At 44.4% G+C, this 22,614-nt stretch overlaps 1 protein-coding gene across 1 annotated transcript in view; it reads right to left on the bottom strand.

Annotated features, from left to right (window-relative positions):
* The window catches only part of TMEM132C (transmembrane protein 132C), an 843,198-nt gene that overhangs the window by 68,319 nt on the left and 752,265 nt on the right, over positions 1-22,614 (bottom strand). Inside the window, exon 5 of the mRNA XM_082244139.1 lies at positions 21,423-21,566. Within this exon, the coding sequence (XP_082100265.1) occupies positions 21,423-21,566 (144 nt within the window). The remainder of the gene's footprint in view (positions 1-21,422; positions 21,567-22,614) is intronic.

Here is a 22,614-nt window from a genome sequence, read left to right as displayed (position 1 = left end):
TAAAAATAACAAACATGTTATACTCAGTGCAGTGTTTTTGCACAGAGCAGCCCAGATCCTCCTACGCTTGGGTCCCTCTTCTGTGCTCCTGGTACCTCCCTCCTGACGAGTGCCCCCACAGTCAGCAGCTTGCTATGGGAGCACCTGAGCCGGGCTGCAGCTCTGTGTCTCCTTTCCTTTCCACCATTGCCAGGGGCAACCGGCCCAGTAACCAATGGCAAAATCCCGGACGAGCCCCCAAATGTAGCAATATTTCCAGGCCTTGAGCCTGATGTGGGTCTGCCATTGTTACTGGTGACACTTCCGACACATTTAAGTTGTGAACCCAAGTGTGAGAATTGAGACAATGACCACTCTGGTATCTTTGGTTGGTTTTGCTTATTGTATTTTGGGGATGGGAGAAGGGGATGAGTGGGATACTCCTCTGGCTCAAATAGGTTAACTGGGACTTTATACAAAAATGCCCGTTGGTGCTGTCTTGACACCAGCTGAATGCCAACCAGCGCTTTCTGGCGTTTGAAGATGCTGAACTTGTGCTGGAACTTCAACTTTTATTTGTTTGTTAACTCAGAAGATCCAGGACTGTAGAACACTTGACTCCTAAAACTCAATCTAGCTCAAAAGTCACTGAACAGCTCCATCCAGTCCTTCACTGAACGAAGTTGCTCCTTGTCACTGCTTGTGCCGCTGCAACTCTGTACACTGCACACTGTACACATTAGCTCTTCAGGGCCCAACTGCTGGCACCCCCTCTACACTTCAGGGTCCTCTAACTAGGCACCCCCTCTAACACTTCAGGGTCCTCTGACTAGGCACCCCCTTTAATAGCTAGCTGACTCCTGGATCCCTGAAACCTTCTCTGGAGTGGTCCCCTCTACACTTGGCAGACCTCTAGGGGCAGTTCACAGTACTCACATCCTTGGCAAGCTTTTTTGGAACTGAACCCCTCTTCCTCCACTGGTCCTCAGCACACCGGATCCCCTCTGCAGCTCAACTCAGCATTCACTGAATTCCCAGGCAGCCACCTGAGACATCCGATCCTTCTGACAGGAGGAGTGACAGCCGTAGTCTCCCTCCTGGGACTCTTCTTCCCACCAAAGACGCTGTATCATGCGTTCCCCTCAAACGTATACCCACTCCCAGAATACCCTGTGGCAGAAGCTGCCTTCTGGGGTAGATACAGGCCTGAATGTGTCCCTGTTTTGATTTCCTCCACTGCCCAATGAGAATCCTCTCATGGAGCCAGTGGGGAGACTCCCCTCTCAGCAGACACACCTGGGAGACATGACAGCCCAGCTGAAATTATGGCCCTGCTGTTAGGCAGCCAAGGCCCACTATACTTTTACCTAGCACCTACCCTGTAGGGTGCTACACAGGTAAATCCTGCCAAGTGATTAATCACATAAATCTGACCCATGTATTTTCAATGTATCTGTACACACTTGTGAGGTAATACCCTTACAGAGACAAGCACAGCACCTCAAAAACTTTTGTACGCTTTTTGTATGAAAGAAAGGGGATACATTAAAGACATAACAAGAAGAAGACATTTTTTTTGAATACTTACTATATCTTGTTATTAAAATTAGAAACATCAACTGGGCATTCATCTAACCTTATCATTGAACCTGAATTTAACACTTACCTCGCACCTTAAACATTAACCACTTGCCGACTGCGCACAGTATATTTACTGCGGCAGTCAGCCCCGGCCAGGCAGAGTGACGTAGATCTACGTCGCTAGCCTGTCACCGGGTTTTGAGCCAATAGCGGGCGAGCGCGCGCCCACCTCGGCTCGTTCACAGAGGAGTGTGGGCATGTGACCGGCGGACCCGATGTCCGCCGGTCACACTACGATTGTCGGTAAGGCGGGAGAAAGGCGAGCGGCTTATGTAAACAAGCCGCCTGTCATTCTCCCCGTGTAAAAATGGAGATCAGACGGTTCTACTATGTAGAACCGTTGATCTCTATTTTTACAATAGTAGACCTGTCCCACTACAGTTAGAAACACGCCCCTAGGACACACTTAACCCCTCCCTCTCCAATACAGTTAACCCCTTCCCTGCCAGTGTCATTTTTACAGTAACAGTGCATATGTATAGCACTGATTACTGCAGTAATGTCACTGGTACCCCCAAAAGTGTCAAAAATGTCAGTCAAGGGTCCGATCTGTCCGCCGCAATGTCGCTGTACCGCAAAAAAAACGCAGATCGCCGCCATTACTCGTTAAAAAAAACACCAAAAATGACAAAAATCTTTCCCTTTGTTAGTAAACGCAATAACTTTTGCGCAAACCAATCAAAATACGCTTTTTGCGATTTTTTTTACCAAACATATGTAGCATAAAACAAATTGGCCGAAAATGTTAAAAAAATTAGATTTTTACATTTTTTTGGGGGGGAATTTCATATAAAAAAAAGTGAAAAATATTGTTATTTTTGCAAAATTTACGCTCTTTTTTTGTTTATAGCGCATGATCAAAAAATCGCACAGGTGATCAAATACCACCAAAAGAAAGCTCTCTTTGTGGGAAAAAAAGGACGTGAAATTCGTTTAGGTACAGCGTCGCACGACCGCGCAATTGTCCGTTAAAGTCATGCAGTAAAAAATCGCAAAAAACCCCCTGGTCAGGAAGGGGGTAAAATCTTCCGGGTAAAAGACAAAGGTGACCAGCGCTATGGAGTATGAGGTAGAACAGTGAGGAGTGGATAAATAGGTGTAAGCAGCCAACAACCAAACCCCGAAGGGTTAAGAATAAAGTGAATGTGCAAAGGGGTTGAGACGGCGCTACCTAAAAAGTGATCGGGTGCTGATTAAAGTGCAATAATGTGCAATGACCCCTTAAGAGGGGGGTGACACCGGCTGATTTTAAATTGTAAATTCTGATTATATTTTCAAAGGGTTAAAAAACCACACAATTCCGTGTCAGTAAACAACAGCCGATATAATCTGTCAATGTATAGTGAATATTGTCTGTAAATAATAATTGTGCCACAAGTGAACAGATATTTATATTGGGTTTATTCCAGTAAAGTGATACAGTGCAAAGCTAATCAAACATATAAATACAAATCCCTGGTGGTGAAGTGGTGAATATATATAAACAAAGAAAATCCTGAAGTGATATATTCCTCAGGAGTGTAAGTGCTGTATTACCCTCAGTGACCACTAGGTGTAGTATATATGACCTGTTCCAATGGAGTGGTCCCAAAAGAGGTAAATCTTGGGGTTCCTCTCTTGATCCAGCAAGGCACTGGCTGGTAATCTCACAAAAAGAAAGGAGAGGGGAGCCCCATGAAGTAGTATACAATAGTATGCCAATACAGAGAATAATATCGACTCACGGTGAGGCTGCCTCGGATCAGTGTAGAGCAACGCCGGGAAGCTTCCGCGTTCCACGGCTGCAAAGTCTGAGACCGGAAGTGACACAATGACGCAATGGACCCGCCCTACGCGTTTCGTCAGAGGACGTCTGCTGGAACGCGGAAGCTTCCCGGCGTTGCTCTACACTGATCCGAGGCAGCCTCACCGTGAGTCGATATTATTCTAAAACCTAGATCCCCCCTCCAAGATGTAAGGTCCAGTCTGTATAGGGTCTCAATGAATAATCTTGAACCTATCTTGAATTATAAATTAACTTGTGTGGAGTGCTACCCAAAATTGGGGAACCTACCCCCAATTAGACTTTGTGGTCCATGTGTAAACCAAGTAATTCCTAGTAATCAACAATATATAAATAAATAATGTATAAATGCATCAACATAATCACTTTTCATGGAAAAGTCAGTGATATTAAATCTTCATGATTATGAAATAAAGTTATCCATCGTGCAAAAGTGCCAAAATGCTGTAGATTCAAATAAAGTGCAGTTCGTGCTCCTCTTCAGTGTGCCCATTCACTCCCCAGCTGCCAATGACAGGAGTCAAATTCAATTTATAAGTATCCTGGGTATGCTGGTCCTTGTTGTCCTCTTCACTGGCTTGGCTCCTCAGTGTTTAGGGAAGTACAATTATTTAATGGAGAAATACCCATGACAGTTCTAAGGCTGCGTTTAACTTACTTTGCTTTGTGATGTACTTCTGTGGACACAGCATGTCCTATTAAAGAAAATGTAACCCCTCACCTTGTAAAAACAACCCATTAAATTTAAAATAGAAATGAAAGAAAAACATTTGTGTATAGATTAAAAAAGAAACATTATAAGCACTTTTTTCCCCTTTTTTATATGTAATCACATAACCTCTGTTCCCAGCTGAATAGAGCGGTGAGGGTGGAAAAATAGCAACGCATTGTATCTCCCAGTGAAAGGCTGTGCAGTGGGGGCATGTCAGGACAGATCAATGGAGGAGAGTAGGCTGAGTTCCCAGCACAGGCAGAAAACTGACCAGGTTGTGCTCTTATGCTTAGTGTGGCTAGTTTTTAACAGGAGAGTAGAGGAACTGGCAGGAACACCAGGAATTTCACCACAAAGGAAGCAATACAAAGAGAACAGGATATTCATACAAGTATATGGTACAGCAGGCTAATAGCAGGACTATAAAATGTTGGGTTTGCAAATTCTTTAACCACTTTAGCCCTGGAGGATTTTGCTACTTAATGACCAGGCCCTATTTTGTGATTCGGCACTGTGTTACTTTAACGGAAAATTGCGTGGTCGTGCGACGATGTACCCAAATTGATGTCCTTTTTTCCCCACAAATAGAGCTTTCTTTTGGTTGTATTTGATTACCTGTGTGATTTTTATTTTTTGCGCTATAAACAAAAAAAAAGCAACAATTTTGAATTTTTTTTTCACATTCTGCTATATAACATTCCCCCCCCAAAAAAAATTTAAAAATCACAATTTTTTAACATTTTAGGCCAATTTGTTTTTTGCTACATATTTTTGTTAAAAAAATCGCAATAAGCGTATTTTGATTGGTTTGCGCAAAAGTTATTGAGTCTACTAAATATGGGAAAGATTTATGTCATTTTTATTGTTCTTTTACTAGCAATGGCGGCGATCTGCGATTTTTTGTGGGACTGCGACATTGCGGTGGACAGATCGGACCCCTAAGTGACATTTTTGACACTTTTGGGGGGACCAGTGACATTACTACAGTAATCAGTGCTAAAAATATGCACTGTTACTGTAATAATGGCATTTGCAGGGAAGGGGTTAATACTATAAGTGATCAAGGGGGTAAACGTAAGCCTAGGGGGGTGATTCTAACTGTGGGGGGGGGGGGGGGGGTTGGGCTTGTGAGATCATCACAGAGACATGTGATCGTATATAGCAGGATCACATAGCTTCTGTGATCACTTCAGGGAGAATGACAGACGGCAGCCACCCGTCCTTCTCTGTCAGCGGGGGGGAGATTGCGAGTAGCCGGCGGCCATCAGAGCCACCTGTCACCCGTGCTGATGAGCGGGGGCGGGCTCGCCCCTAGAGTCTCCTGAGGGAGCGACGTAGTACTACGTTGGTTTGCCCAGGAGCGGCCGCCTGCCGCAGTAAATCTGCGGTGGCCAGTCGTCAAGTGGTTAAGGTGTGTTTATATTGCATGCAAAGCAGGTCAAATGCAGCCTTTTCTTGTCAAAGGGTGAGCTTTTCTTTCTATTGCAGCTGCATGAATTAGAATGGAAAACACATCTTTTGATGTGAATGCCCATTGATATGAGTCCTGAGGCTAGTGGTCTAGAGGCCAAAGCAGTTTGACACAAGAACATAAAACTGTAAGCAGGGGGTAATGGCAATGGTAAGTCTTGACATGGCAGCAGTTAGCAGAACAATCCATTATTGAACATGCACTTTATCTATAATGGTTATTTATAACATCTATTCTGTGCATTGCATTATTTAAAAGCATTATATTTAAGGAAAAGGAAAATGTTGGGATAGCTTAAAAATCTATTTATTAACTACATAAATATTGCAAAGCTCTGCACTCACATTTTAGGCTTAGGACACACGTTTATGAAAAGATTGAGCTGTATATAAAGAGCAGTATTTATCTTTTTTATCTGTTCCCAGTCACGCAAGATGAAACAGAGATTGATTTAAGAAGAATCTGCCTTGGGATTTTTTTTAGCACCATTAAATGTATGGTTGTGTCATCTCGCCCAGTGGAATAGCAGATAGTATTATTTTATAGCAAAAAAGAGTGTTTCTTTAAAGTACAATTTGACATGACATGACACGACTTCTGTAAATCCCAGAGGTCAGATTTTGATGAGCACAATGTTCAATATCCTCTAGGTAGCCAGGATATCAAATATTTTTCAACAAACAATGTCAAGTCAAGACATGTGCAGCACTATGCTTAGCTAAATAGTGGGGGCATTCGCACATTTTTAAATTAGAAATATTTTCTTCTTTATGCAAAAGCAAGCATGAGGATGTGAGGAAAAGGGGATGTAAGTTTCAAGGCTCCCACTTTTCCTCATGGGATCACTGCAGCGGGGGTTTCAAGTCTCCCCTCAGGTGAGGGCGTGGTTTCGGGGGAGTCTGGTAACTGCTGGAAAGGGGAGCCTTGAAAATGCATGGAATTTTCTAGAACCCCTTTGGGTTCCTATATAAAGGGGGTCCTGACAGGAATTTGTGCCAGTCATCGCGGGAAGGACACGCTGCGGAGCTCACCCAACCCCCCCCACCCTTGTCACGGCCTTTATAATGTGGCGGGTCACCTTTTCGTATTGAAAAGGCGGACAGTTCAATAAATAATGATCTGTGGTAATTCAGATCGAGCTGTAATAGCTGAGTTGAACAAATGGTATTGTAAGTTAAAGTTTTATAAGTGATATAGTTGTTCGTGTAAATTTAAAGTGTTTACTAAAGTGTTTACATTGAAACCAATAATAAAGGCCGCGGCCAAAGTTTTGTCCAATAAAAGGAATGATGTAGTATTTATTTAGCATGTCTGGTGATTGTTAGAGAATTAATGCTGCATGTGATCCCATGTACACTTCCCAAGGCAGTTCTAACGTCTCATCACTAACTCCAGCTCTTTGTACTATGCCCTATCCCTTGTGTCCAAGGCATTAATCCTACAATGTACATGGGTGAAACAGAACAGGAATGCAGATCATCATGATCTGCTCCCCCAGTACTGAAAATCCGTAGCAGCATTCACAGCCTACTTGTATATTCTTGTCCTTCTGGAGGCTATTAATGAATCCTATTTTTCAGAAGCCCCTAGATCAGGGGTAGGCAACCTTAGAGAGATGGAGATCTACTTGAACAACACTGATGACGTAAAAGATCACCGGGCACAGTATCCTGTTGTTAGGGCTGGTTCACACCAGAGCGCAGTGCCAGAAAGGCACGTTCCATGTGTGTTTCCTGCACAGAGTTCAAAACGCACTGCCTTTGTGATCTACTGCGGGTGATAATATGATGTTAACCCCAAATGTAGATTGGAAACGCAGTGTGTTTGTAGACACAAGATTGCATGGTACTGCAGTATCATGCAATTTGGCACAGTGCATTTTTGAAAGTAGTGCATGTGCTACTTTTTGTGCAGTCTGATGCGACTTGCAGCCAGGGTCGTATTTACATCTCAACAGTAGTGTTGAGCGAACACGAACTGTATTATTCGTGTTCGTACCGAATAATTGGATTTTTGTTACCCGAACACGAACACGGACACTTTACTGTATATTCGGGTAAAAATCCGTGTTCGGTCATTTTATTTCCGGGTTTTGCATGCTTTGGCGCTCTTTTCATGGCGGGCTTTCAACAGCCAATCAACAATCGTTTAACTGGTGTGCCTTAAGCCATCCCAGCCATGCCTGCAAATGTCTCAGTAGCTGTGATTGGCCGTCTGAAGCATGTGACCAAGTCTTTATAAGTTCGAGGCAGCCGCAGCGGCATCATTATGCTGCTTAGATCAGGGACAGAGCACACATCAACGTGCTGGCTGCTGATTAGGGAAAGATAGGCAGGAAAAAACCATTTGTGTGCGGATAGAATTGAGGGACAGGTCGGAGTGTTTAGGCAGGGCGAGTTGTAAGCATTTTAGGGATAGAGTCTGCTGAATTATAGGGTCAGTGTGTTCTACAAACTACAATCGATATTGCTGTGTGGGGTGGGGTCTGCACTTAGTTCTCCTGATCTACGATCTCTTCTCAATCCTGTTAGGGACAGAGTCTGCTGAATTTTAGGGAAAGTGTGTTCTACAAACTACAATCGATATTGCTGTGTGGTGTGGGATAGGAGATAGGCAGGTGTCAGTGATCCACATCCATTTTTCTGTGTGTGGGCTGCAGTGAACACAATCTTTTTGGGGTGCAGTGAACACAATCCTTTTGGAGTGCAGTGAACAAAATCTTTGTGGGGTGCAGTGAACAAAACCTTTGTGGGGGTACAGTGAACACAATTTTTGTGGGGTGCAGTGAAGACAATCCTTGTGGGGTGCAGTGAAGACAATCTTTGTGGGGTGCAGTGAACAAAACCTTTGTGGGGTGCAGTGAACACAATCTTTGTGGGGTGCAGTGAAGACAATCCTTGTGGGGTGCAGTGAAGACAATCCTTGTGGGGTGCAGTGAAGACAATCCTTGTGGGGTGCAGTGAACAAAATCTTTGGGGGGTACAGTGAACACAATCTTTGTGGGGTGCAGTGAACAAAACCTTTGTGGGGTACAGTGAACACAATCTTTGTGGGGTGCAGTGAACAAAACCTTTGTGGGGTACAGTGAACACAATCTTTGTGGGGTGCAGTGAAGACAATCCTTTTGGAGTGCAGTGAACACAATCTTTGTGGGGTACAGTGAACACAATCTTTGTGGGGTGCAGTGAACAAAACCTTTGTGGGGTACAGTGAACACAATCTTTGTGGGGTGCAGTGAACACAATCTTTGTGGGGTGCAGTGAACAAAACCTTTGTGGGGTGCAGTGAACACAACATTTGTGGGGTACAGTGAACACAATCTTTGTGGGGTGCAGTGAACAAAACCTTTGTGGGGTACAGTGAACACAATCTTTGTGGGGTACAGTGAACACAATCTTTGTGGGGTGCAGTGAACAAAACCTTTGTGGGGTACAGTGAACACAATCTTTGTGGGGTGCAGTGAACAAAACCTTTGTGGGGTACAGTGAACACAATCTTTGTGGGGTGCAGTGAAGACAATCCTTTTGGAGTGCAGTGAACAAAATCTTTGTGGGGTACAGTGAACACAATCTTTGTGGGGTGCAGTGAACAAAATCTTTGTGGGGTACAGTGAACACAATCTTTGTGGGGTGCAGTGAAGACAATCCTTGTGGGGTGCAGTGAAGACAATCCTTGTGGGGTGCAGTGAACAAAATCTTTGGGGGGTACAGTGAACACAATCTTTGTGGGGTACAGTGAACAAAACCTTTGTGGGGTACAGTGAACACAATCTTTGTGGGGTGCAGTGAACAAAACCTTTGTGGGGTACAGTGAACACAATCTTTGTGGGGTGCAGTGAAGACAATCCTTTTGGAGTGCAGTGAACACAATCTTTGTGGGGTACAGTGAACACAATCTTTGTGGGGTGCAGTGAACAAAACCTTTGTGGGGTACAGTGAACACAATCTTTGTGGGGTGCAGTGAACACAATCTTTGTGGGGTGCAGTGAACAAAACCTTTGTGGGGTGCAGTGAACACAACCTTTGTGGGGTACAGTGAACACAATCTTTGTGGGGTGCAGTGAACAAAACCTTTGTGGGGTACAGTGAACACAATCTTTGTGGGGTACAGTGAACACAATCTTTGTGGGGTGCAGTGAACAAAACCTTTGTGGGGTACAGTGAACACAATCTTTGTGGTGTGCAGTGAACAAAACCTTTGTGGGGTACAGTGAACACAATCTTTGTGGGGTGCAGTGAAGACAATCCTTTTGGAGTGCAGTGAACAAAATCTTTGTGGGGTACAGTGAACACAATATTTGTGGGGTGCAGTGAACAAAATCTTTGTGGGGTACAGTGAACACAATCTTTGTGGGGTGCAGTGAAGACAATCCTTGTGGGGTGCAGTGAAGACAATCCTTGTGGGGTGCAGTGAACAAAATCTTTGGGGGGTACAGTGAACACAATCTTTGTGGGGTGCAGTGAACACAATCTTTGTGGGGTGCAGTGAAGACAATCCTTTTGGAGTGCAGTGAACACAATCTTTGTGGGGTACAGTGAACACAATCTTTGTGGGGTGCAGTGAAGACAATCCTTGTGGGGTGCAGTGAAGACAATCCTTGTGGGGTGCAGTGAACAAAATCTTTGGGGGGTACAGTGAACACAATCTTTGTGGGGTGCAGTGAACAAAACTTTTGTGGGGTACAGTGAACACAATCTTTGTGGGGTGCAGTGAAGACAATCCTTTTGGAGTGCAGTGAACACAATCTTTGTGGGGTACAGTGAACACAATCTTTGTGGGGTGCAGTGAACAAAACCTTTGTGGGGTGCAGTGAACAAAACCTTTGTGGGGTACAGTGAACACAATCTTTGTGGGGTGCAGTGAACACAATCTTTGTGGGGTGCAGTGAACACAACCTTTGTGGGGTACAGTGAACACAATCTTTGTGGGGTGCAGTGAACAAAACCTTTGTGGGGTACAGTGAACACAATCTTTGTGGGGTACAGTGAACACAATCTTTGTGGGGTGCAGTGAACAAAACCTTTGTGGGGTACAGTGAACACAACCTTTGTGGGGTGCAGTGAAGACAATCCTTGTGGGGTGCAGTGAAGACAATCCTTGTGGGGTGCAGTGAACAAAATCTTTGGGGGGTACAGTGAACACAATCTTTGTGGGGTGCAGTGAACACAATCTTTGTGGGGTGCAGTGAAGACAATCCTTTTGGAGTGCAGTGAACACAATCTTTGTGGGGTACAGTGAACACAATCTTTGTGGGGTGCAGTGAACAAAACCTTTGTGGGGTGCAGTGAACAAAACCTTTGTGGGGTACAGTGAACACAATCTTTGTGGGGTGCAGTGAACACAATCTTTGTGGGGTGCAGTGAACACAACCTTTGTGGGGTACAGTGAACACAATCTTTGTGGGGTGCAGTGAACAAAACCTTTGTGGGGTACAGTGAACACAATCTTTGTGGGGTACAGTGAACACAATCTTTGTGGGGTGCAGTGAACAAAACCTTTGTGGGGTACAGTGAACACAATCTTTGTGGGGTGCAGTGAACAAAACCTTTGTGGGGTACAGTGAACACAATCTTTGTGGGGTGCAGAGAAGACAATCCTTTTGGGGTGCAGTGAACACAATCTTTGTGGGGTACAGTGAACACAATCTTTGTGGGGTGCAGTGAACACAATCTTTGTGGGGTGCAGTGAACAAAACCTTTGTGGGGTGCAGTGAACACAATCTTTGTGGGGTGCAGTGAAGACAATCCTTGTGGGGTGCAGTGAAGACAATCCTTGTGGGGTGCAGTGAAGACAAACAATCCTTGTGGGGTGCAGTGAACAAAATCTTTGGGGGGTACAGTGAACACAATCTTTGTGGGGTGCAGTGAACAAAACCTTTGTGGGGTACAGTGAACACAATCTTTGTGGGGTGCAGTGAACAAAACCTTTGTGGGGTACAGTGAACACAATCTTTGTGGGGTGCAGTGAAGACAATCCTTTTGGAGTGCAGTGAACACAATCTTTGTGGGGTACAGTGAACAAAACCTTTGTGGGGTACAGTGAACACAATCTTTGTGGGGTGCAGAGAAGACAATCCTTTTGGGGTGCAGTGAACACAATCTTTGTGGGGTACAGTGAACACAATCTTTGTGGGGTGCAGTGAACAAAACCTTTGTGGGGTACAGTGAACACAATCTTTGTGGGGTGCAGTGAACAAAACCTTTGTGGGGTACAGTGAACACAATCCTTGTGGGGTACAGTGAACACAATCTCATACTTCTGAAGCTTTGAGGGTGCTGCCTTTTCTATACTCCTCCTCCTTATCCATCCTTTTAGGTGTACAAACAATAGTAATTGGGGCCTAGTGTGCTTCTGTACGTGTGAAAAACATACACTTTTTTTGATCATATTTCCTATTCCGTTATTCAATAAAAACCTTTGGGGCTCAATTAAATTGCAGAATAGTCTGTGTCGGTACGTGTGAGATCCACCTTTCCAAGTTTTTGGGGTTCATCTCATACTTCTGAAGCTTTGAGGGTGCTGCCTGTTCTATACTCCTCCTCCTCCTCTTCCTCATCCATCCTTTTAGGTGTACAAACAATAGTAATTGGGGCCTAGTGTGCTTCTGTACGTGTGAAAAACATACACTTTTTTTTGATCATATTTCCTATTCCGCTATTCAATAAAAACCTTTGGGGCTCAATTAAATTGCGGAATAGTCTGTGTCGGTACGTGTGAGATCCACCTTTCCAAGTTTTTGGGGTTCATCTCATACTTCTGAAGCTTTGAGGGTGCTGCCTGTTCTATACTCCTCCTCCTCCTCATCCATCCTTTTAGGTGTACAAACAATAGTAATTGGGGCCTAGTGTGCTTCTGTACGTGTGAAAAACATACACTTTTTTTTGATCATATTTCCTATTCCGCTATTCAATAAAAACCTTTGGGGCTCAATTAAATTGCGGAATAGTCTGTGTCGGTACGTGTGAGATCCACCTTTCCAAGTTTTTGGGGTTCATCTCATACTTCTGAAGCTTTGAGGGTGCTGCCTGTTCTTTACTCCTCCTCCTCCTCATCCATCCTTTTAGGTGTACAAACAATAGTAATTGGGGCCTAGTGTGCTTCTGTACGTGTGAAAAACATACACTTTTTTTGATCATATTTCCTATTCCGTTATTAATTAAAAACCTTTGGGGCTCAATTAAATTGTGGAATAGTCTGTGTCGGTACGTGTGAGATCCACCTTTCCAAGTTTTTGGGGTTCATCTCATACTTCTGAAGCTTTGAGGGTGCTGCCTGTTCTATACTCCTCCTCCTCCTCTTCCTCATCCATCCTTTTAGGTGTACAAACAATAGTAATTGGGGCCTAGTGTGCTTCTGTACGTGTGAAAAACATACACTTTTTTTTGATCATATTTCCTATTCCGCTATTCAATAAAAACCTTTGGGGCTCAATTAAATTGCGGAATAGTCTGTGTCGGTACGTGTGAGATCCACCTTTCCAAGTTTTTGGGGTTCATCTCATACTTCTGAAGCTTTGAGGGTGCTGCCTGTTCTATACTCCTCCTCCTCCTCTTCCTCATCCATCCTTTTAGGTGTACAAACAATAGTAATTGGGGCCTAGTGTGCTTCTGTACGTGTGAAAAACATACACTTTTTTTTTATCATATTTCCTATTCCGCTATTCAATAAAAACCTTTGGGGCTCAATTAAATTGCGGAATAGTCTGTGTCTGTACGTGTGAGATCCACCTTTCCAAGTTTTTGGGGTTCATCTCATACTTCTGAAGCTTTGAGGGTGCTGCCTGTTCTATACTCCTCCTCCTCCTCCTCCTCATCCATCCTTTTAGGTGTACAAACAATAGTAATTGGGGCCTAGTGTGCTTCTGTACGTGTGAAAAACATACACTTTTTTTTGATCATATTTCCTATTCCGCTATTCAATAAAAACCTTTGGGGCTCAATTAAATTGCGGAATAGTCTGTGTCGGTACGTGTGAGATCCACCTTTCCAAGTTTTTGGGGTTCATCTCATACTTCTGAAGCTTTGAGGGTGCTGCCTGTTCTATACTCCTCCTCCTCCTCTTCCTCATCCATCCTTTTAGTTGTACAAACAATAGTAATTGGGGCCTAGTGTGCTTCTGTACGTGTGAAAAATATACACTTTTTTTTGATCATATTTCCTATTCCGCTATTCAATAAAAACCTTTGGGGCTCAATTAAATTGCGGAATAGTCTGTGTCGGTACGTGTGAGATCCACCTTTCCAAGTTTTTGGGGTTCATCTCATACTTCTGAAGCTTTGAGGGTGCTGCCTGTTCTATACTCCTCCTCCTCCTCCTCCTCCTCCTCATCCATCCTTTTAGGTGTACAAACAATAGTAATTGGGGCCTAGTGTGCTTCTGTACGTGTGAAAAACATACACTTTTTTTTGATCATATTTCCTATTCCGCTATTCAATAAAAACCTTTGGGGCTCAATTAAATTGCGGAATAGTCTGTGTCGGTACGTGTGAGATCCACCTTTCCAAGTTTTTGGGGTTCATCTCATACTTCTGAAGCTTTGAGGGTGCTGCCTGTTCTATACTCCTCCTCCTCCTCCTCCTCATCCATCCTTTTAGGTGTACAAACAATAGTAATTGGGGCCTAGTGTGCTTCTGTACGTGTGAAAAACATACACTTTTTTTTGATCATATTTCCTATTCCGCTATTCAATAAAAACCTTTGTGGCTCAATTAAATTGCGGAATAGTCTGTGTCGGTACGTGTGAGATCCACCTTTCCAAGTTTTTGGGGTTCATCTCATACTTCTGAAGATTTGAGGGTGCTGCCTGTTCCATACTCCTCTTCCTCATCCTCCCTTTAGGGTAGGAAAAAATTTAATCGGGCCTAGTCTGTGTTTGTACGTGTGAGATACACAGTTTTTTATCCTATTCCGCTATTCAATACACACCCTTTTGGTGTAAAAAACATTAAATTGCGGCATAGTTTGCATATTTGACTGTGAGATACACCCGTGCGATACTCTTGTTCTTTTGTTCCGCTATTCAATAAAGACCTTTCTAGGGCAAGATCTTAAATTTCAGAAATATGAGGAGAGCGTCAAATAGGGGCCGTGGCCTGGGTCGTGGTGGTGCTGCTGCTAGAGCTCATGTTGCAAGGAGAGGACGTGGTCGATCTGTGCCAGCTACACGCACAAGTGAAACACCTTCCTCAAGTGTGAGTAGGCGACAGAACCTGCATCAGTATTTGGTAGGGCATCATACGCCTCTAGAAGTGATGAGGCCAGAACACAGAGAGGCGATAGTAGATTGGTTTGCTGCTGACAGTGCCTCCAGTTCCTTCACATTGTCTCCCACCCAGTCTACTGCAGAAAGGTCAGAGTTGGCACCTGCAGCCAATGTCCAACCGTCTTTCACCTCACCCCCTTGCAAATCAGGCAAGCAGTCTGAGCCCCAAGCCATAGAGCAGTCTCTTATTCTTTTTGAGGACTCTGTCAGCAGGGTTTCCCAGGGCCATCCACCTAGCCCTGCCCCAGAAGTGGAAGAGATTGAGTGCAGCAATGCCCAACCACTTATTTCTCAAGATGAGTACATGGAAGGACCATCACAGCACGTCTCCGATGATGACGAAACGCAGGTGCCAACTGCTGCGGCGTTCAGCATTGTGGAGACTGACAGGGAGGGCAGGGGTGAAGACTGGGTGGAAGATGATGTGGAGGACGATGAGGTCCTCGACCCCACATGGAATGAAGGTCATGCAGGTGACCTGAGGAGTTTGGAGGAAGAGGCGGTGGTCGCACAGAGCCACCAGCACAGCAGAAGAGGGAGCAGGGTGCAGAAGCGGAGCGGCCGTGCCCTAGACACTACGCCTGCTACTGCCCAACGCAGCAAGGGAACGAGCGCACCAAAGTCAGCTCAAAAGAGTTCTCTAGCGTGGAAGTTCTTTAGAAAATGTGCTGATGACAGGACACGAGTGGTTTGCACCCTGTGCAATCAGAGCCTGAAGCGAGGCATAAACCTTCTCAACCTGAGCACAACCTGCTTGATCAGGCATCTAAGTGCAAAGCATGAGCTGCAGTGGAGTACACACCTTCAAAACCAAGAAACGTCTCTGGCTCATCCTGCTTCCTCTTCTGCTGCAGTCTCAGCCGCTCCAGCCACCTCTGTAGTCATACCGGCACCTGCCACCCCGCAAACAGACGATCTGTCAGCAACACCACCACCTGGGTCACCAACAACCATCTCCACAATGTCCCGTGGAAGCGTTCAGCTTTCCATCTCCCAAACACTTGAGAGGAAGAGGAAGTACCCCCCTACCCACCCGCGATCCCTGGCCCTGAATGCCAGCATTTCACAATTATTGGCCTTTGAAATGCTGTCATTCCGTCTGGTGGAGACGCCCAGTTTTAAAAAGCTTATGTCGGTGGCTGTCCCACAGTACGTCGTGCCCAGCCGCCACTACTTTTCCAGGCAAGCCATCCCTTCCCTGCACAACCAAGTGGGGGAAAAAATCAGGTGTGCACTGCGCAACGCCATCTGTGCCAAGGTCCACCTAACTACCGATACGTGGACCAGTAAGCACGGTCAGGGGCGTTATATCTCCCTAACGGCACATTGGGTAAATGCAGTGGCGGATGGGCCTGAGGCGGATAGCAATTTGGCACATGTCCTTCCACCACCGAGGATTGCAGGGCGCTTCAGTTTGCCTCCTGTTCCTAACTCATCCTACTCCGCTACCTCATCCTCTACCGCCTCCTCATCTGGACAGCGTAATACCTTCACCACCAACTTCAGCACGGCCAGGGCTAAACGACAGCAGGCTCCATGCGAGACCTGTGTGCCTTGTTGCGCTGTTTTGAGTACTCCACCAACATGGCCAGTGGCAATGACGCCGTTCTCAGCTTAACTATCCCACTTCTATGCCTCCTTGAAAAAACAATTCGGGCGATGATGGAAGAGGATGTGGCACAGGATGAGGAGGAGGAGGAGGATGAAGAGGTAACAATTCAAAGGCTTTCAGGGCAGTCATTCGCAAGGGGCTCCGAGGGTGGGTTCCTGCACACACAAACGCCAGGGACACAATTGTCCAGCAGGGGCACAGTTCTGGAGGATGAGGAGGATGAGGAGGAGGAGGAGCTGGAGGAGGAGATGGAACCATGTTCACAGCAGGGTGGCACCCAGGCCAGCTCATGGCCATCACTGGTGCGTGGCTGGGGGGATACAGAGGACACGGACGATACACCTCCCACAGAGGACAGCCTTTCGTCGCCTCTGGGCAGCCTGGCACACATGAGCGATTACATGCTGCAGTGTCTCCACAACGACCGCCGAGTTGCCCACATTCTAACTTGTGCTGATTACTGGGTGGCCACGCTGCTGGATCTCCATTACAAGGACAACGTACCGTCCTTAATTCACTCACTGGAGCGCGATCGCAAGATGCGCGAGTACAAGCGCACGCTGGTAGACGCGATGCTGCTGGCATTCCCATCTGACAGCGGGGCCACAGTGGAAGCACAAGGCAGAGGAGGAGGAGGTCGCCAACTCAACCAGGGCACCGCCAGCACCTCAGAAGGCAGGGTTAGCATGGCCGAAATGTGGAAAAGCTTTGTCAGCACGCCACAACAAACAGCAGCACCAGCAGCTCAGATGGAACGTCTTAGCAGGAGGCAGCATTTTACCAACATGGTGGAGCAGTATGTGTGCACACGCCTACATGTAGTGAATGAGGGGTCTGCCCCCTTCAACTTCTGGGTCTCCAAATTGGGCACATGGCCTGAGCTAGCCCTTTACGCCTTGGAGGTGCTGGCGTGCCCTGCAGCCAGTGTATTATCTGAACGGGTATTTAGCACGGCTGGGGGTGTTATAACAGACAAGCGCAGCTGCCTGTCCAGAGACAATGTGGACAAGCTCACGTTCATTAAAATGAACCAGGCATGGATCCCACGGGACTTTTCCGTACCTTGTGCAGAATAGCAATGGATACCGACCTTACCCAGCCATTGTTCCATTTTTGCTCTTTCTCACTCTTTTGGGGTGTACCCTCATTTAAAATTTGTGAAAAGAAGCAGTGTTGGCTACCTCGTCCTCCTCCTCAAGGCCAGATTAACGTAGGGGCTATTGGAGCTGCAGCTCCATGCAGGCCCCTACCTTTTATATAGGCCCCGGGTTGGCCATATTCACTGTGACCGCTCTTCTGTCACTTGTAAACACAGAAGTCTGGCTTCTATGCTCGCTTCCCCAGGCAGCACCCTCAGAACCTCCCCACACAGCGCGAAGGCCGGACAAGGAGGGACAGTTGCCGATGCATGGATGTGTTTATGGGCTTCAGAGACAGCATCCCATGTTGAATTAGGCATGCATGGCTGCACCCTTCCTCCTCTGGGTGCATGCCAAGGCACGGCCCTTAAGGCCCTTCAAAATCCTCAGCACCAAGACCATGATGCTCTTAATCCGGCCCTGGTCCTCCTCCACCGCCGCTTCCACCTACACCGCCCATAGGTGTGCGCAGCCTATTGCATTAGGGTGTGCACCCCAAAGTTGAAATACACATGCATGTGTTTGCCTACATGTACATGGCCCCGATACATTACTCTCCCTGCTGGCAAAGAGAAATAGAGCAGAGCAGGTGCGAGGGAGATCTTTCCCATCTCCTCACTGGCAAACAGAGCGATAATGCTATGTGCCCTAGGTGATTAGGGTGTGCCCAGGTACACCAGGCACACCCTGTGTGCACGCCTATGACACCGCCACATCCACCACCACCTCAACCTCCCTCCTACTCCATATGGGCCTCGTCCTTCAGAGATGAAGAACATTGTTTTATTTTTCTGTTTTTTTTGTTGTTTTAAGTTATTTCCCTATCCACATTTGTTTGCAGAGCACTTGCCATGCTCTTAACTACGTTTTGCTGCCATTTGCAGCACTCTAGCCCTTTCCATTGGTGTTTTAGAGCCATTTTAGTGCCTTAAAGTTCGGGTCCCCATTGACTTCAATGGGGTTCGGTGTCCGGGAAAAGTTCGGTAAAAGTCCGGGACACGGACCCGGACTTTTTTTTAAAGTTCGGCCGAACCCGTCGAACACGGACATCTAGGTGTCCGCTCAACCCTACTCAACAGCCTATCGGCAGAAAATTCTAAAGGCTGTAAGACTGATAATTTTTTCTTGATAAAGTATTTTAACTTGAAAAAAAAAAAAATGAAATAAGTATTACAAGAAAATGCAGGGTTTAGGAGTGTGGTATGAAGAGAATGCAGGGCTCACCAGTGCGTTGCACTCAGAATGCAGGGATCAGGAGTGCATTGCGCTCAAAATGCAGGGTTTAGGAATGTGTTGCGCTCATAATGCAGGGTTTAGGAGTGTGTTGTGCTCAGAATGCAGGGTTTAGGAGTGCCTTGCACTTAGAATGCAGGGATCAGGGGGGAGATGCGAAGGGCGGTAGAGGACACTGCTATGGGGCTGGCCCTGCTCATAGCAGTGTCCTCTGCTCCTTCACATCACCTCCCCCCACACACATAGTAGTGTCCTCTGCCCCCCCTTCCCCCTATAGCTTAGGACTGCCCTGTATCCTAGCAACCAATTACCTGCAGGTTAACTTGAATAGATAGTTTGCCCAGCTCCTCCTCTCACCCTCCGTCCTGAGCTGTGCTGCCTCCTGCTCTCTGCTGTTCACTGATGACAGCGACGTAGAAGGCTGAGGGGGGGGGGAGGGAGGAAGAGAGAGAACATGCACCTAAAAGGTGCAGTGGAGGAGGCTGGGGGGAGAGAGGCCGACACCTAGAAGGTGGGGGTCAGGGGTGCAGGGACCCATTCGTGGTTGACAGGTAGACCGCGATCAACAGGTTGCCGACCCCCGCCCTAGATTGACTACTGTGCCAACTGTCAAAGCGCTTTCAGCTTTTCATTAACTTGTGGGCCCAATGAAAATGGTAAAACAATGCTACATTTGCTGGAATGGATTCACAAACAATGAAAAAGTAGTGATTTGTTTTTTAATGTTATCTATCTATCTATCTATCTATCTATCTATCTATCTATCTATCTATCTATCTATCTATCTATCTATCTATCTATCTATCTATCTATCTAGGTAGAATACAAAATTCTTCTTGTGACAAGCTGTATAGTAATGAATTAGAAATATAGTAAAAATTAAAGTTCTACTAAAGGCAAAACATCTTTTCCTTTGTTTTTGGATAGCATGGATAAGGATTAGAACGTCGGTCAGTTTTATTACTGCCTGTGCTCCTATAAGGGAGATGCACTCTATATTTGCCCTGTTTACCATTATCATTGAAAGTGAAGGTAAAATAAAATCTAATATTTTGGGTTGTCCCAAGAAAAGTATTAGACATAAAATATTACAATGGGGACACTAGTTCTGGTGACCTGGGGTATTCCTTTAATTTGCAGCTATTTCCACTCACTTCCTGTTTTGGCTATGGGACATGAAGTGAAGGTACATTTCTCCAATGGGAAACAGATGGGAAAAAAAACTGACCAGGGTTGTAACCCTCAAAAAAAAAAAAGTTTTGCCTATACTGCAACTTCAATTATTCTCTCTCTTGCTTCACCTATCCTTGATGACTAACCTTCACTGGGTCATTTGATTTTCTACAAGTGATATTATATTTGAAACAAGCAATTTTAATCATACAATTGGAAGACTGGAGCTGCATCAAATGCATTGAGTTTATTACAAATAACCTTTGTGGCCTGTGAGGAGAATGCACTGGGCAGCATTCAAATATCTATCATGCAGACTCCCATTACTGTACTTCTAAAATAACTTTTTCCCAGATGTAAAGATTGGTTTATTCATTGATGGCTTTGTCTACCTTCCCCCATGACTCTGAGTTATAGGCCATTGCAATTTTTTTGCCTGCTATTTTATCTCATGAACATGTATTGCAATGAAATTCTGTATATTAGTTTTCTTCCGTTTTAGCAATCTAAGAAAAACAGAAGATACAAAAGACACACAAAAAAATTTGGTTTAGAAGCCTCAACCTTAGACATTTGAGGGTGGTTGGGCATGAAGGCATGATCCACATGCTCAGTGGCATATATATTGGCAAAAAAGAAATACATAAACTAGAGCAGGCAGAAGAAAGGGGGAGGTAACAGAAAGTGGCACTACCTTATCCTGGAGGAAAGAATAGCATACAGGTAAGGTTTTAAAGTGAATGATCATCTCTTGACCATGGGCAATACACAAAACATTGCTTAACTGCTAGATTTAGTTTTAATTGATTAGACATCTGATATGATTGAGAAATTTCATCTGCTTCAGTCCGAAAACTTTCAATTTCAGATAAAGTATCTGTGTCAGTCAGACACTTTAAAATCGAGAAGTTTCTACAACAAGAACAAGTTAACCAAAGTCAAAATTGATTATTTCAGAATTGATTGAACTCTTCACATAATCAGCTTTAAAAAAAAAAAAAAAATTTCCAAAGCCTTCTGAAAACGTATATCTTCAATTTCATTTGGCAAAATTCATCAAAAACTATTTAACTGGTACTTAAAAATTATATATAATTGGTAGAGTTGATAAAATTTTTAAACAATTATTCATTAAACTATTGGGTGTAAATATAAATTTTGTACACAATCATCAGATTGCAATTTCTGTTGAGATTGTATAGACATGAGCTTCTTGAGTGGCCAGAATTAGGGAGGTAAAAAAGAGGAAAGAGGATAGGGGCAGAGAGTCATGTAACTGCTCCTGAATATTGTAGAAGATCTAATATAAGAAAAATCAATGAGAAAAATGTTTCTGAAAATAAAATATCTAGAAGAAATTTTCATGACTGACATTTCACATACATTTCCATTGTCAATAACAAGACAGAGCCACTTACTTTAACAACATCCTCATCAGAAGACTTGCATTCCACCAGTTCAGATATATCCATTACAGATCCATCTTCTTCAACTGAAACAACTTTAACAGGTACAGCCACTGTTTTTCCCGTAAGAATAGCAGTATTTAAAATCTCTGTGTCCTGTACAGAAACAGAAAGACTAAAATGTATTTGTGAAACTATGAGCATTTTACCTTAAATATTTTCACATTTCTTTAAGACTTTAGTAGTAGTATTTGTAAAAAAATTTGAAAACCACTTATCATTTTCCTTCCACTTCACAATGTGCCAATTTCTGTTGGTCTATCACATAAAATCCCAATAAAACACATTTATGTTTTTGGTTGTCACATGACAAAATGTGGAAAATTTCAAGGGGTATGAATACTTTTTCAAGACACTGTATTATATGGTTTTGGTGGGTCTGGGGGATAATTGTGCGGGAGAACTGTGTAATGTATGGCCAGGCTAAGTAAATATTAAGTACACTAAAATGATTTATTTACATGATTCTTTGTTTCTGGACAATTTATGATTTATCTATTTGCTTTTGGATATGTCAGAATGTTTTTCTTTTTTTTGTTTTTGTAATATCTAAATGTAATAAAAAAGAAAAGATTAAAAAAAAATACTTTAGTAGTTGTTACCTTTTGCATTCTATTACTTTGTAACACAATAAAACGAATTTATACATTGACACCAACTCCAGAATGAAGGCAGAACTCAGAATTAAAAAATAAAATAAACTGCCCAGCATGTATAAAAAATAGCACTTTTGGCTAAAATACTCACTGTCTATCAGGCAGTCACTGTCTATCTGCCTGTACTAGATGACATTCCTCTTCCAGGTTGAATGATGCCCATCTTTATTCAACCTACTTTTTGTGAGCCTAGTCAGAAAGTGGCATCAAAATGCAAGGTCTACTTAGTAGTTAGATCCCTGTCTCCTATGTTTAAAATACTAAACAAAGGGTACAGAGAAAGGTACTTTACATCCCAGCTCCAACCCACTGCACCTAGGTGAGGGTGATATCATGGGTCTTCCAGCATGATCCTGGGAATGCTCAGGATCGCAAATCTCACAAAAAGATGCTACAGCAATTACTGAAGTTACTGTGGGTTAAGATCATCTTTCTGATAGAAATTTGGAGGATGCCACTGATTTTGAATATCTATGCAGATCAGAATT

The sequence above is a fragment of the Pelophylax lessonae genome, assembly GCF_965119305.1.
Source record: "Pelophylax lessonae genome assembly, chromosome: 1".
In the NCBI taxonomy this organism is placed as follows: Eukaryota; Metazoa; Chordata; class Amphibia; order Anura; family Ranidae; genus Pelophylax; species Pelophylax lessonae.
The sequence above is the reverse complement of the archived record's forward strand: the minus strand, read 5'-3'. Positions and strand labels throughout refer to the sequence as shown.